General features: G+C 37.4%; 1 protein-coding gene across 1 annotated transcript; it reads right to left on the bottom strand.

The window, feature by feature from the left end:
* Positions 1-357: 357 nt before the first annotated feature.
* On the bottom strand, positions 358-17,017 carry DCUN1D5 (defective in cullin neddylation 1 domain containing 5). Its single transcript, XM_062615365.1, has 8 exons — positions 16,885-17,017; positions 14,151-14,242; positions 12,014-12,084; positions 11,473-11,564; positions 5,747-5,855; positions 5,549-5,653; positions 4,640-4,742; positions 358-3,934 (listed from the first exon to the last, which is right to left on the bottom strand). Exons 1-8 carry the CDS (start codon positions 16,968-16,970, stop codon positions 3,879-3,881), a joined length of 714 nt encoding a protein of 237 aa, XP_062471349.1. The 5' UTR covers positions 16,971-17,017; the 3' UTR covers positions 358-3,878.
* Between the last annotated feature and the right edge of the window lie 46 nt (positions 17,018-17,063).

Here is a 17,063-nt window from a genome sequence, read left to right as displayed (position 1 = left end):
CAGGAGAAAACACCAAGTCCTTTCCTAAAAATAGACAAGTGATTCAAAAGATAGGGCCGGGGGAGGAGGAGGGGGGGCGGCGCGAGGACAGCCCAGGAACAGCGTTCATCCAATGAATAATTCATGACAATTAATTACCAGGATCATTATGTTCTATCAGAACCCCTCCACACGTGGTACATAAGCAAGAATGGTGTGTGCTGTTGCTCCCAGTTGAGATCAAGTTTTGTTTTCTGTATGTGCACACAGGAGCAAGAAGATTATTCAGCAAGGTTAAGTTAGACTGATTCATCTTGCTGGAATTAAGTCTCAGTAATTTTATGGATACACAAAAGAAAAAAAACAGAAGCAGCATGATAATTTTTCTGCCCTATTACATACCATTTTATTCATCATACTTAACAAAGCTAAACCTGTACAGGTTTGTACACATCTCATTGAAAGAACTGTTCACTAGCTTAAAAAAAAGTAAGGAAACATCAGAAACATTAACTTCTGGTCCCTTTCACAGGGTTTGTGCATCAGCATCCACAGATCAGCTCCAAGCCACCGAGAGAACACCTTCGACTGGAAGCCCATGCCACAGCGCCCCCTGCCGGGCCGCCTGGAGCGGGACCGAGCTAGCACCCGCAGCGACCTCGACGTGACATTACAGCCATTAGTAAAGAATTAGACGTTTAAACAGTAAAGATAATTCGGACCGAAATCACGTATTCAGTTAAAGACAGAGGTAAGCATACATGACTGTTTAATTCAAGACCACATTTTTACATAGGAGAAATACTACATTTCAATCTACCAGTATGGCTTTATCCATGAACAGGTGGACATTTTCAGATTTAAACCCCCGAATTCTTAGTTTTCTGAGAAAACTAAAGAAGAAAACCCATAATTATTAGTTATGTTAGGAAGAATTAATAAAGAAATGAAAGCAACATCAAAGTGAAGTTTGTAACATCAAGTCAGACATCACTATGATTTAGATTTGGAAGACATTTCACCTTCAATTTTATTATTTGTTGTAACTGTGGCAGCATATTTCACCTGTGAACTTTTATCTTAGAATACTGAAAAATAAGGTGTCACTTTTTAATTCAATAGACTGAAATGCACCTGAGCAAAGCAAAATTAAAGTTCAACAGCTAAAGAAAGCATGTAGCTGAACTCAGTTTTGGCTTGTGGACATGCACAAAATTAAAAAATAAAATAAATAAACAGCTTTTGGCACTCATCCACAGTAAACTGCAAAGTGATTTAAGAAAAGACAGCTAATAAACGTGACCAGGTCACAATGAAACTGTACAAGCCATTAGTTCACATTAAACAACAAATCTGATTGCAGGTTTGAGCACAGAACGATAACTTAAAATCCTATTTTATTCAAATTTGGAAAACTATATTGATTTTAACTAGTTTAAATACATTCATTCCCAGTCAAAGTTTTACAGTAACTGATGATTTTCAATCACACACACAACCAAGTTATACATCCCTGAAATGTGGATTTATTATAGGAATACTGATAAAACCTTAACAGAGATACAGATGATACGTCACATAGTGTCTTACACCATAATGGTAAGTATTTGACCACCCTGGATTGGTAGATGCATCACTCCTATTGTTATACTCTAATACGATTCTCTAGGACCAACTGGTTTAAATTGAATTCACAACAGTTTGCAGTTACCTAAAAAAAAGATTATTTTTTTAATTACACTATAAAATATTCATCTTCTAACCAGTATTTCAAAACTTTTGGAAACAGAATTTCCCAGTTATAATGAGGACTAAGCATACTAAGTAAAGAGAGCCATTGTAGCGAATCTGAGAAAGCCATTTCAGAATCAGTGCCCTTGCAGAGGATTAGCATACAGCAGTGTATCACTCTACCACGAGATTTTGGGACTTTCGAAGTTAATCTCATTCTGGCACTAACTTTCTGTCGAGTAGGGCAATTTCCAAATGAAAGGCACTCTGTTATGAGTGAAATCATCATTATCAGCAATGCAAATGGGCAACTTGTAACATACTGAAAAGAACTGCTGTAGCCAGTGTGAGGTCTAAAATTTAGTACTTCCCTTAAAAAAACATGGAAAAATATAGAACAGCTCTAGTGCACGTGCACGCAGACACCAGCCACTGTACAAGCTGAGACCTTCCAAGTATCTCAGCTGTTGTATGGTTTGGTTTGGTTTCCGCCCACAACGCTTTTTTTCACTTGGGCAGAAACAAGTGAAACTGCACTACTAGATGACATGCAGAGCAACCTGTAGAGGACCACTGCACCTCTTCCTGCAGCCCACAGAAAGCAGGTCTGGAGAGCGAGTTACATGAGTGGCTCTCTCCAGCAGAGTAAGAGCACAGGCACACACTACTAGTTTGTCCCACTTACTATTTCTCCACACACTTCTTTTTTCTTTTTGTTTCTCCAATTCCCCCTCTTCATAAAAAAAAAAAAAAAAAATCATCTTGGGAATAAAGCTTTCCTTAAGGATAGGAAAGCTCATGCTTGTTAGTATGAATAAGGGATGTGCAAAACAGAAGTAATTTCCCTGAGGCAAAGATCTTCAAGTCATGCCTAGCTTACATTGTCTATTCTTATTTCAAGCGGTTGAAGTATATGGCACGAGGCCTTCATCATTGACTGAGTCTCACAGCATTATCACAGTCTACATAACATTTATATAACAAAAGTAGAAGTTACAAATGCTTCAGTCTCTCACTCTATTTTGATTTCTCACATTCACACATGAACATCCCTTTCCTCCTCAAGGGTGGCACTGGGCCTCCTGGGCAAAAGGTAGAATGACAAACTTCTACTGTATTTCAAGGTTGCCATAAATACTGAGTGCCTAAAAGGGCACAGTAGTTATTGGACTCAATCCATGAAGTAACATGGTAAAAATTAATAGCCTGTTATGTACAGGTCAAAGGTAGGTAATTTAATAGTCTTTTCTGGACTTACATTATGAAAAGGATACAGGGAAATTAAAAAAAAAGTCTTGTAATGAATGCTTCCAGTTTAAAACATGTAAGAAGCAAAGCTTGAAACCAAGTCTTTCCAGATTTCCCTTTTAAAATATAAATTGCACTTTTTTTATATAAAGCAATCCAAAGTCTAAATTGTAGCAAAAATTTGAAGCTGCCTTACAGTACCAGAGTATTTGTGTTCCCCACCTGAAATGCAGGCAACTAGTTTTCAGCCATTCTGCATATAGAGCTGTATGCTCTACATCCTTCTGCTTTAAAAGGGCCTGCAATTAAACGCCATGCCACTGGATGGTTACTGAACAAAAGTAAAAAAAAAAATAGAGTTTAAGGCCTTTTTCTCCACAAGGAGCTGAAAGCTGTGGCACAACCCATAGCCAAAACTTAACATGCAAATTAGCACACTCCCACCCAGGGCTCCAAAAAAACACATAAAAATCAGTCATTCTTTCTAATGTCTGTCACACAAGACAATCATACCATCACGAAGAAACAGTGCCAATTCAGCATTTTTAAGGTCTTCAAAAATTCATAGTAAAGGGCACTTCTGAGAAAGAAGAAATCTTACAAGATTTGGTTTTAAAAAGACACCACACTCACATTCAAGGGACATTCTTCACTTTTAGGCCTTTGTCACAAATCTCAATCTTTATTGTTCTGAAATAAATGCTATAAACATAAGACTCAAAACAAGAATTCCAACTTTCAGTCTCAGAAGAGGTGTGGTTCAATGCCCATATCACATGTAACAAGAAGATTTCCTTAAAAAAGGAAAAAAAATACTCTGAAGTCTTTCTTAAGAATGAAAATGCAATCCTTTGTTTTTCTCATTAGTTTGTGTACAGGCGGGCACCAGAAACACTTTTGCATTTTCTTTTGAATTCTGGCTATGACGCTTGACGAACCTTTTGCCATTCAACAAATTCATCCAGAAGTACAGGCCCTGCAAATGGATGAAACTTGGAGTTACATTTGCCAATGTCTGTCAAACATCCTCTCTTAAAAGTATAAAGTTTAGAACTATTGGTATAGGTAACATCCATATCAATTCTATGGTCAAATACTTATTAAAACTCAAAGATGATTACACTAATGTCAATTCAAGGGTGGCAAAAAGCACACAATAAACACTACATGGAACTACGGAAGTATTCCTGACATCTGATGGGTGCACTGAACTGAAAACATAAAAATAAGGTTATATTGTAAATCAACACAATTATTTCCTTCTTTCTTGCAAAACTGCACATAATAAGAAAACAGACCAAAATAGGACACCTAAAGCAGTTCAGTCATAGCATGACAGACTGTCAATCATGTGTTCAATCATGAGTTCAGCTCCAAGTACCAGCAGCTAGACTACTTGACCAGCAGCTAGACTATGTGCAAGTCTACAGTTTCATGTAGCAAGTGACTTCACTAGAACTTCAAGTGAATATAGGTTGGCTCAAGTACACTATCACACCCCTCACATATTACTACAATACTGCAGTTTGAAGATGGACAGTTAGCAGGACAGTTTTTCTATGGATTGGAGAAGTTGGAGAAGAAATATTTTACACTTCATTGTTTGTAACAGAAATTTGTTTTATGCAAACAGAACATACTGAAATAATAGTTGAATAAGCAAAATGCTATGAATACTTACATGCACCATCTTCATCATAGTTGCTAAGATCTGCATGGACAGTTCTGCTGAACTCTAGCACATTGTACCACTGATCCTTGTTCATAACTCTATACTTCGATTGCTAGGGAAAATAATTTCAGAACATTAAAATGTCAAGTAACATTTGGTAATGCTGCATCTCATTTCTCTTCAATCAGTTTCTAACTAACAATTTAATGGGTGACAACAGCTACTACTTCCTTGGTTTTCCATTTTTTTTTTTAATACTACACATGCCATTTCTGAAACTGAAACTACACAAAATAGTTTATTGAAAGATCAGAGCAAAATCAAAATACTAGGCAATCTGGAAGTCACCACTCTTAAGCTTTGAAAACTGACAAATTTTTGTCTTGCCCTGAAGTAGGTATGCTTAGCTCAGAGAGATTTCCAGGATGAATGATTACAAAAATTTTCTTTTGTTCAAGATATAATACAGTATGATTGCAAGGACATCTTCTTTGCAATGTTAGTACTGATTTGAAGCCAGGAGATAGTCTCAAGCCTAGCATGCTCAACAGTCTACACACATACCCATTACTAAGTCACCTGCTGACCAAAATCAGAGCTCAAGGTACCTATATACTTTACCTACACAAAGGAAACTTGAAATTTAGCACAGATGCAGCTCAAGGGGCTCTATTATTTATTTTGACATTTACCTTTATAGTCCAGTTAAGACAGAAGTTTAGTTGCCTTTGATAAGAAAGGTGGAGTGGAGCACAGTGTCTGTGATGCATACAAGAACATCACTGTTTCATAAGCACATCGAGCAAATGAAGAGGAGCAATACCCTCATTCTTGAGCAAAACACCACAAACCCCAAAATCTTTCCACAAAACGGCACAACTACTACGCCATCATTCAAAAAGTTAAGGAAATGTGTACCTCTAGGTATTGATAAAATACTGAAAACAATGGCCAAGTTCTTCCAAGCAGAAGAGCTAACATGGATTTTGCAGTATCAATATCAAGACTTCGCTGGTCTTTATCCTAAGGATGAATAAAGAAAGCACAAAACCCACTCAAGTACAAGCCTGTTGAATAATTAAAATAATAGTTTCTCTAACATGCCAGTAGTCTTACCCTTGCAAAATCAAAGGCATATCTGTAGATATTCTTAAAGGATGAAATGTCATTCAATTGGGACCGCAAGAAGTCAAATTTACTCTGTAATTTTTCTGTACAATCACACCTGAAAATAAAGAAAAACAAACGACATTATAAGCTCAAAAAACAGGCAAACATAAGTTAAAATTACCAAAATGCGATCACCAGATGTACAGGAGTAATACCATGACTTAAAGAATACTGAACATGTTCAACATTTGCAGCTTACTGGAATTATGAATGCCCGGCTTCTGTAATCAAGTTTTCTTAAAATGCATCAGCAACACAATACAAAGTCTCTGCTTTACTTCTCATATAGTGGTCTTTTTATGCCATACTCTGCAGTGTACAGTCATACCCAACACCATCTTATCTTTCAATCATTATGAAAGTCTAGAGAAAACAGTATTCGGCGTGTATTAAGGTGGTAAAATCCAGCAGTAAATAAGGGCTTTATGCCACATTTCTTCAGAGAAAAAAAAACAACAAACCAGCGCCAAACCCCAAACCCTAAACACACCCTTAAAGACTACATATTTATGAATGGCAGGATTGAGCAGGCAGTCTGCAAAACATACTAGTCTACTTGTGTTTTATGACTGATACATGCAAGCTCTGAGAAACCTATCACCTGAATTAGTCAGTAGCTATTCAACTCAACTATTGAACTCACAGGCTGTATGATAATGTACTGCTAGTTGACAGGATAACCTTTTGGCAAAAACAACCCTCTGGCAGAAAATAAGATCTCCACTTATTTTACTTAGCGAGGACTTCTGTTTCCAAATAGAAAAAATAATTTACACATGCTAATCCTCCAGGAAAGACTCACTCAACAGAATAATTATTAAATTATCACATTTTGTTATCATAAAGAATAGCTGCCATGATTAAAAAAACAAATAAACACAGACAAAAGCCCAACAAAATCCACCTTGCCCTGTATCCTCAATGACAAAAACAATACTTTCAGGAAATGCAAATGTACATAAGTATTTCCTTTGGTAATGTGCTCCCCTTCAGGCAGCCTGCCTCTCAGAGAATACATCTGCACCTTTAGCAGCTCCTTGTGGACTTGTCACGTAAGCCCACAGTAAGGGCCCTTCAGAAGCACTGCAGTAGGTTGCCCAGATGCTGTACTTCAATGCTGTACTTTGCCCATGGCTGATACTTCCTGTTCCTCCCGTCTGCTAGCATGTGTGTGCACGTCTTTCTGCCCCTCTCAAGCTGCGACAAGAGCTGATGCAGCCTTTGGTTATTTCTTGTCTCTAGCAGCATCTACCTAAAGCAGCATCGAGTCTCAGCCAAGATCAATGATAAATAAAGTATTAGCTAATTAGGCTGAGTATTCATATGACAAGAACTAATATATTTTGCAATAAACACATTAAGTGAAATCTTAACCAAAAAGCTTTTGCAATTTTATCTAAAGATGAAGTTACTTTTTTTGTCTTCAGCCATCTAACTGGCCTATGTATTCTATTGTTTAACCCTTAAAACAGCATTAAGAATATAAATGCCTTTGTAGTGTAGCATAGCGTATCACTTCTTTCCATGTTCAAACCTTCATACTGCAATAATACTATCCTTTATACTTTGGGACAAATCTACCTATTTAACACCTAACTACTCATTTTAGTGTACTAATGACATATATCAACTACTTAAAATGGGTTTACCACACATTTTGTCAAATGTAATGACTGGGATTTTTTACCATACCAGGAATAAACACAAATTTCTGTGTTTAAACTTCTTACTGAATATTGTTAAAATTGGTCAAATAATCATAAATTCAAGTACAAAGTAAAATTCCTGTTAGTGTTTATTGTACTATTAACTATATATATTTTAAGGCAGAAGTAATTATCTTGAAAAAAACTGGTACGAAAATGTGCCTCAGTTAAGCCTTAAGACTCCTAAACTGTTGTCAACCTATTTAAAACCGAACAGTCAGACAGGTTACAGTCAAATAGACAGGCACCACCCCCTGAAGCCTGATGCAGGGACATAGGTCCTTTAAAGCCATTTAAGGTGTTTCCACACCTAGCCACTGATTTTCTTCACACTAGTGAGATAAGGAACTGTCAAACTCCTCTTTTATAGAGATCTATCTGCTTGTGTGGCTGCACCATAAACATGATTACTGAGGTCACCCATACTTAGAATAATCTTCCTAGGGGTCAGAACAACCTTCTAATTAGCACAAGTGAATTAACACCAAACTCCTGTACAGGGACTAGATAAAATGTGATTTCTTGAACTGCCTTTACTGAAAGATAGCATTAAATAAGGTTATCTCAAGATCAGCAAAACTAAACATCAGCTTACTACATTTTCTTCACATCCCTATATCATATTTATAGCAAAACTTAAAAGTAGCACCACAATGCAGTCCCATTTTGATTTCTATTGAGGTAGAGTTCGTTTGAGGCATCACTAATATGGACAGTGATGATTCAATAAGTCGTACTCAGATATTCCAATGTTTCGTATTTCTTAATTATTCAAACATGCTTGTCTTTTACTAAAAAGAAAAATTAGTAAAATGTATACATACATTAAACCAAACCCATATAATAGTAGTATATATAGTTTGAAAGTCCTTTAATCTACGAGAGTTCCTCTGCCATCATCCAGCTCTTCAGGTGTTTAAAAGGAAATGATACACATCTAGCCCACCCATTCGATCATGCACTGAAGCACAATCTTCTGAAATTTAGGCTACATGTTGTAACTAGAGCATACAGAGGTCCAAGGAAGTAATGCCATAAGAAAGGAAAAGGCCATCTTTTCTGTTCCCTGACAATGCTGTCGGTTCACTATGTCAATTGACTTACAGGTCTAGAGACTAAAGATTGTTTAGATTTCAGTATACATTGACTGCTGTACTGGCATAAAAAAAAAAAAAAAAAAAAAAAAAGAAATTATTTACACTAGGCTTTGTGTTGGCCTTGCAAACATTAACCAAAAGGCAATAACAGGCAAAAAGCTCACTGGAAAAGCAGCTGGTATTAGGCAACCATTAAAACCAACCCAAGGAAGTTGGTTTCACTAGTAGTTCTGCAAACAGCAAGAAGTTACAAATCTGACTTCCCAGCCCCTCTTACTTGTACCTAAAAATGTGAGATCATGACCTTATCTTTCCCCGAGTTGGAATCTAATTTGGTTTCCTCTCTTACCTGACCACTCATTTTCAAAAGTGCAACTTTAATGTAAAATTTGGCTCAAATTCTAAGGTTAAAAAAATAGCCAGAGGGAAATACTCAAACAATACAGGTGCTTACATCTCACTTCACTCATGTGAAATTCTATTTACCTAGTTCAAACAATGACTTCTGTGAGTTTAATAAAATTAACTGAAATCTTTTACCATTCATCTTCGTTTCATAACTATGTTGTCATATTTAAAGCAAATGTAGATAAACACTCACTTCCTGAGGGCTACTCAATTCATCCTAAGGAGGTGGTTAAAACACCTGATAAATTGCCCAGTAGAGGTACTTTTTTCTCTCAGCTGACTATGAAAAGAGCTCCAGGTGATTAGTTTAGAATCAGGCACCTAGCTTTCATATACATACATATATTCATACACACAGACACAAATATATGTAGGGCAGAATTCACCCTAACAACACAATATACTAGAAATCTCACTTCCACAGCGTAAGTTGTTTAAGTATCATAAGCTGCTAGTTAGTATTTGATCCACCTTCATTTTGACAGTGTATACTTTATCACATATTTATTTTTCTTGTCCTCTCTAAAGAGCAAACATCATCAGCATATCACATAACCACAGAGAAGGAAAATGCCCCTTCAAGATTAAGGCACTTAAAATGTTGGCATCTAGCAGCAGATTAAATTTAGGTGTCTAAGCTTTAGGTGTTGCCATTCAGAGAGGTCTAGCCAACCAGTCTGTAAGAGTAATTCAGGTGATCAGTCACTACGTCTCAGGGTAAACTGCCTCCCTAGGCTCCACTATATTGACTAGATCTCCAAAGATTGCAATAAGAGTTAAAGAAATCCAGCTCTTGCATATAAACCACACATTTAGGTGTCTTACTGTAGAGCTGAATTCCACCCAACCCTCTTCATTCAATTACCTTATGTGACATTTCACATATATTACAGAATCCTTATTTCAAAATAACTCAGAATACACTCTGGGCTTTCAATGCATTTTAATGTCATTTCTTCATGCATTTCTTCCTCCCTTCCCAATAAGCACAAACGGCACAAGTACACAGATTTATATTTTCTTTTGTCCTGGTTTAACCCGAGCTGGCAACAAAGCTCACTCACCCCCCAAACCAGCACATCTTTTTAAGCCAAGGAATCTTGAACTCCTTTACATGTGTATCACTGCTTCATCCAGATGCTTAAGTCTGCAGCCTGCTATTAAAGCACACCCAGGGAACATATAGGTTAACTGCTTTAACGTTAGGCAAGTGTTCTGATCGTAAGTCTGGTTATATAAAAATGCACAGCAGTACTAAAATTTCTGTCTTAAACACATTCAGCCTACAGCATGATCAGCTCTGTTCTTAAAAGAGCCAGAAGATTCCTAATCACAGCAAACTATTACAAACAAAGTCTGTAATGTTGGTTCTGAAAATGTGCCTGATTTCATGTGTCACTGTGTCTGCATCCTGCTAGACTGGCTAACTCTTGAGAGCCTCAATTTGGCCATTAACAAAAAGTACATCAGAGAAATTACCAAATCAAACCCATTCACTGCATCTAAAAACTTATGCACCCACAATTTAGTCTCTGTCACCCCGGCAATTTAATTATTCCAGCTCTTACTAAATTTAAGAGCTTCTGACAGTCACGAAACAATCAAGGTGTCTGTCAGGAGCCCGATCCCAAATCAAGATTTGCACAAGACAGTCAGGTCAGAGTCACTTACTCCATTGTCTTGAATAACCAGACGGCATCTGCCCAATACAATTTCCCAAATGAATTCACAACTCATAAGGCAATTCTGCCAACCCCAAGGATCAAATCAGCCTCTGTTTCCCACCATGTTATAGCTGCAACAGTAGCTCTATGACATTTTTAATACGGGATGCAGTGTCATAACAAGTTACCCTTAAAGCATTCATGCACCATAAGTAGTTTCATGAAGAAGAGTGACAACTGAACTAAGCCTCAAGGAGCTAATTAGTTTCATAAAAGAAACAACCTCTTCAAGCAAAGCACCATCTCCCCAAAAATTCTTACAAACAGAAGTTTGTTTATAAATTGAAAAAGTGTTACTCAACCTAAGTATTAAGCATGGCTTCTGACCTGCATCTAATAAGTAACACTAATAACCAGAACTACTGTCAATGCAGTCCTCACCTATAAAACTTAGAAATCAGTAAAAACTTTCTAGAATACCAATGCTGAGATATGCTTTTGGGTATCCCCAGATCTAGTTATCTGTGCTCAGAGTAACATCTTAAAATATTTTCTCTAAGAGAAAGAAGCCACCAATACCTGACTTACTCGGGTTAGACAAAACTTGTATCATTTGAGTGAACTCATCAGGTTCACAACTTGGTGAACAACAGTAGCTACTTCCAGTTATTGACTGAGACCAGACCTAAAAGCGAGAGCTTCTGTGTCTTATTGCTAGCGCACAAGAAAGCAGGGGCAAGTTCATGGTACAAACATAACATTATAACATTCTATTATATATGTAAAAAAACTCTTACTGTAGTGAAGTCATTCCTTTTAACCATTCTTCCTTGGTAAAAAATCCCATGCTTTCGGCCTCTAGCTTCCAGGCTAAAACTAACATAATAATCTAGGAAGACAAAAAAAAAAAAAACAAACACCAAAACAACAGAACAAACAAACAAACAAACAAAAAACCCCACCAAAAAAAGGTGAGAAAAAGAAGTCAGTAAGAAAAGGCCAATTTATAGATGTCTAAGAAAAAAAACCATGCATTCAAACATTCTAGTAATTTTACATACTTGCACTTTATATATGTTACCATTTAATCATTCAACTATGTGCAATCTTTCTGTTAATTTCAGTTTCTGAAAAAACAAGGCATTCCTATAATAAACCAAACAGAAAACCTCACATACTCGCTATGAATAATTGATGTGCTGAGCTGAAGTATCTTACAACAGCTCCTAAAAGCAGGATGATAAACCATTTTTTGCTTACTGAAGAACTTTACACAGAACTTAAATCTTATCCAACATTCCCTTTTAAAGCATTATTTGAATTGTGCAAAAAACCTACATTCTCAGGCTCGACACCAATGTCTTCACAGAACTTTTCTATTCCTTCGGGTCCTACCACTTCATCCGGACCTTCAAAACCAAAACAAACCAGACTGAAATCTAAGCAACATTCACTCAAAAGGGTTACACACAATAATTAGGCTATATAGCATACAAGCTACCTTTAAAAACACTATTAAGTAGCTTTTATATTAGAACCATTCTACCAACTGCAGCGTGAAGACATGTATAATACACAACAAGTAATACTATGAGCTCAAGGCAAAACTAAAACAGAACTTTTATGTTGTGCACTGCCTCCCCACAACAGCAGACAAACTACTTTAGTTTGTGTATATGTGAGTTTTCAAAAGACTCTGAGTTTCCCCTTGACATAGCTTGACTCCAATAACTGGTGGTGAGCTGTTTTGAAGACAACCTGGGTAGCATTACTCTGTCCTGAAGTTATTCTATGAATAATGTTCTTCAAAGACTTGTTTTACCAACAATAAAAAAATTAATTCCGTCTGAGCTCCTACTACAGATACTACTCTTTCAATGGTGTTAGCATTGTGGGTTTACAACAGAAGAGGATGAATCGTCAAGTAATTTAATGTTAGTTTGATTATGCTGAGTAATATGAGAAGAGTGCTAACAATAAAACAGAAAATGCTAAGCATGTTAGCCATGTACAGATCAGAAAAAGGTTTATGAATGCAGTGAAAATAACTTAAGACCAAAACAGTTAGTTATGCTGTCACTCTTCCATTTTAACACAAAGAAAGCCTCTAAAAAGCAGTAAAATTGCGTATTTAGAGAGCACATGCAGACACTCCACAACACACTTTGCTTCTCTGAATCTCCCTCTGGTTTCAGTTATTTCTAAGCCTGTCCCAAAAATTACACCTACTGGGCAACAAAATATTATTAGAAGGACTGTTGACATGCTATTTTGAGGTCTTTTGAGCCTTATGTTAAGACTGTTTCAGCAAATATGAACCTATCTAAAAGGTAAAGGCTTTATCTTCCAAAACAACATGCCATTTTACAATTTTTTGGCTAAGTCTGCTATTTATACATAGAGCAGCCTTTTTCCTTTTCTTCCCCTTGATACCTCCACTTCAACCGTATTCACTGCTGTTATTGTAAGCAGAATTTCTTTTTGAGAGTTGGATAACATACTTTGAATAATTGCTCACTGTAAGACAATATAGTCAATAAAAACTATCACTTTCCAGTAAAAGTAGCCATTCTGACAATGCAATTGGCATTTAAGATCACAAACCCTTGAAAAATGTTGCAAAGAACATGTTACCTAGGTAAGCAAGGCAAAACACTGCCATCTGGTTTTGAGAAGCCCTTACACAGAATGTCTTAAAAAAAAAAAAAAAAGTTTAAACTATGAAGGAAAACAGATACAAGGGTTCCCTGCTAATGACAGAGGGTTTGGCCCAGAAATTGTATGTACAATTCATCTATAGGAGTTGTTTATGTAATTTTCTCTTTTAATAGAAATATTTAATCTCCTATGGTGTGAAATTTCACTGCAATTCTATTTTATGCTAGAAGAATGGCCTATTTTGATTACCGGTTAACAAAGTATAGGCTCCTACACTCAGTTGTTGACTCAACAACAAAAACAAAATTTACAGGCCTTAAAAAAGTTCTAAGTATGTGCAGGCACATTTATCAGAAGAAAACTGAGAATTACTAGTTTCCTTAAAAAAGACTTTTTATACCTAAACAGTATGACTCACACCTAAATTAGAAAGTAGATTACTAGAACCAGGAGTTGTTCATTACTGTGGAAAGTCTGCAAGGAAAATACATTAGTTCTGATGTATTTCAAAACAAGAAGTAGAATAATTCGGTATATCCTGGTTCACCACTGTACTGTCCAACGTCAGTCATTTTATTTTAGAGAACAGAATCATGCCATGGTAAGTTATAAAGTATAAAGAAGAAAAAGTCAAAAAGAACAAATACTGAAAAGGCCATGGTAAAAGATATACTAATTCAAGTGCACGTTATAAGGAAGCAAACATGGACATAATTTTCACGTCTAAATCAGCATAAAAAAAAGCAAAATGCAAACATTTGATGTACTTGCTTATTTTAAATAAGACTATAAATAGTTTTAAATATTAATCCATTACCTGCATATTCATAAAACCAAGCCAGGCACTTTTTGCTTGAAAAATGTTCCTCTCCACTTATCACTTTACCAGAGGCTTGTGATCTGCAATAGCTTATGGAAATACATGGATGATAAGTGTTATTTTAATATGAGAAATCACTACAAATTAAATTCCAAATTGTTTATTATTAGTTCAGACTATTTAAACTGTTTCATGAAATCAATATACATAACAATGAAGCTGAATTTGTTAAAAGGCAACTGTCATCCTATTTCAACGCTTGTTGGAACATAAGATTACCCTGCAACACAACCCTCTTATCGCCCAGTTTATTGCAACTATTTCTGAAATGCAAAAGTAATATCTTGTAGATATTAAACAAAAAAAATCCACACACAGATGGTCAAAATATCACTACTCAGTAATTCAAATGATTTATCTGCTTATATTTATACATACAGGCATTTAAAGTTAGGTCTGTAATAAACAGCATGATCTTCAAGAGTGCTGAATATGCACAGATCCCATTTAGGTCAACAGGAGCTGCAGTTTGACATATTTAAAATCCAGGCTATTTATAGTTAAGCATCCAAATTTGGGAAGAAAACTCAGTCAGTTTATTTACATTAAACATGTAACTAAATATCTGTAAATTCTATAAATGTTTGGTACACATGCCAGAACAGTAACATGCAATGGGTGATAAGACTAAAAATGCTCAGCACACTCAGCTTCCCCCAACCTCGTCTTCATCATGTGACACAGTTTCCTTGGGAACAGAATTTCCATAATTTACAGTTCTTTAAAAGAATACATATAATAACTGAGTTCTTCCAGTAAAAACACTGACAACATGAAAGCTTATTTAGTCAGTAAGGAGTTGCAGCACCTTTTCAATGCATGCTCCTTTCAAATACAAGCTACATACTGTTAGAACAAGCTAAGATTATCTACGAATGAGGTGGAAGTCAGTTTTATGAGAGGATTTAAAATTATGCAGCTCCTACACTTAAATTTTAAAATGAAACTGTCGAGCAGGAGAAGTATAGTTCAGTTCTGAGAGGTAGTGAACAAATTTGCCTCCCATGCATCACTTCGTGCTCCACTGAAAAAGAAATCAACGCTCTCCAAGACAAAGCCTTACGTGGTGAAAGCTAGAACTAAAGATGTACTATAGAAAAAAATCCATTAAAAACACAAGTCACCAGAAAGACACAGAGCCATACATTATGCGATTGCTTGTTGGTTTTATCCAGTTTAAGACATATTTATCTGTAACTACTGTTTTTATTACAGAATGTTACAAATATATTGCTATATAAGAATGCTGTGTCAAAAATGCTTGTGTACCTCACAGTTTGTGATCACTTAGTATGCACTCTCATTTACATCACAGGTTTTGCACAATGACTCCTAGCTTCCTGTACAGTTTTCTTTTTTTTGAAGGGTCTTTTTTTTTTTTTTTTTTTTTTTTAAGTAGAAGAAATTAAGATCCTAAAATTTTGGTCAGCAGCATTCAAGAAAGATAAACTGGAACAGATGCAGAGAAGAGCTATGATGAACAAAAAAACTCAAAATCAGATCACAAATCAGCAGAATTTAGCTTGTTTATTTTAGCAAGATAAAGTATGAGAAAACACAAATGCTCACTCCAAATGCACTGTGAGGCAGAAAAATAACAGGAGTGTTCCATAAAGGACAGTGTGTGCACATGAATGGTTATTAACTGTATGAGTAAATTTAGACTGAAACTGAAAGATCATTAGTGACTGTAGAAGGGTGTTCTGGAACAGTTATCCAAAATGGACAGTCATAACAAAATGAAAGCCAGCGTACTTCCTAAGCTCAAGCTTGGTCAACCCATGAGAAACGATATATGCCACAATTTCTTGCAATAGCCATTCCCATACCATTGACTTCATAAGTCCTTGGTATTCTTAAGTCCTCAGGATGTTTGTTGTGACTACTGGTTTAGTGACATACTTAACAAGTTCTAGTAAGTGAAGGCAGCATACAGTTACTTTAGGGAAGCCGCACTGGAAGTGCCTGCGACGCCATACTAATGGTTTATTGTTCTAATGGTAATCTTGGGGTACCACAGCATTAGTGGTCTTTTTTAAGGAAATGAATAAATAAGATGCTTCAGACTCCCGTATTTACTACAAAGACCTTTCCAGACTTTGTTTTGGAGTGTGCTGACCTCTCCTTCCACTTCTCTGCAGGAAAAAAAAATAAAAAATAAAAGAGATGATTTAACGCAGACACTGAATATGGACAACCTTAAAGTGAGGAGACATGCCCAGTCCAGGCAAGAGGGCAAAAGATGAGACTGAACATGAGGACAAATGCTGGAATCGGCCCAACTGGTTCAGTGAAAGACAAAACCAGCAGGGAACGGGAAAAGTTCTCCCCGGTATTTCTCGCCTGAGCGTGAACGAGCCGAAAGCAGCCGCTGCCGCTCGCAAGGCGAGCGCCCAGCACCAGCACACGCTGTCCCAGGGACGTGCCCACCGGCACCGGGGCAGCCGAACGGCCGAGCTCGGGCCACCTGCACGGCCGGGACCTCGCACCAAGCCCCAGGCACGCCGGGTTGGGGCACGCGGTGCGGTGTGGGGCCCCCAGTCGGCGGAGGAACGGCCCATCCCCACGGCCGCTCGCCCGGGACGTGACAGCCAGCAGCAGCCGCCACCGCCGTGGGCCTGTCTCGCCCCGCCCTGCACGCCGCAGCCCGCTGGGCGCCGCCAGACGGTACCTGCCGAGTTTACATTTCTTGAGGCCGGTGTCATCCGCCGCCGCAGCCACCGACCCCGAGGACTTCCTCTTCTTCTTCACCGGCATCGTCCTTCCTCGGGGCGGGGCCCGCAGCCGAGGCCCCCCGGGCTCACCGCCCCCCGGCCGCTACCGCCTCCCGAGACCGGCGATGAGGAGACG

Source organism: Pezoporus occidentalis, unplaced genomic scaffold (genome assembly GCF_034315485.1).
Source record: "Pezoporus occidentalis ecotype Australia unplaced genomic scaffold, CSIRO_AGI_Poc_V1 ctg18, whole genome shotgun sequence".
Lineage (NCBI taxonomy): Eukaryota > Metazoa > Chordata > Aves > Psittaciformes > Psittacidae > Pezoporus > Pezoporus occidentalis.
The sequence above is the reverse complement of the archived record's forward strand: the minus strand, read 5'-3'. Positions and strand labels throughout refer to the sequence as shown.

Coding starts and splice junctions, on each gene's coding strand:
- DCUN1D5 (XM_062615365.1), bottom strand. CDS start 16,970: ATGCCGGTGAAGAAGAAGAGGAAGTCCTCGGGGTCGGTGGCTGCGGCG. Junction 11,565..12,013: donor TTGGTGTCGAGCCTGAGAAT/GTAGGTTTTTTG, acceptor TTGTCTTCCTAG/ATTATTATGTTAGTTTTAGC. Junction 5,654..5,746: donor ATGCCTTTGATTTTGCAAGG/GTAAGACTACTG, acceptor ATTCATCCTTAG/GATAAAGACCAGCGAAGTCT.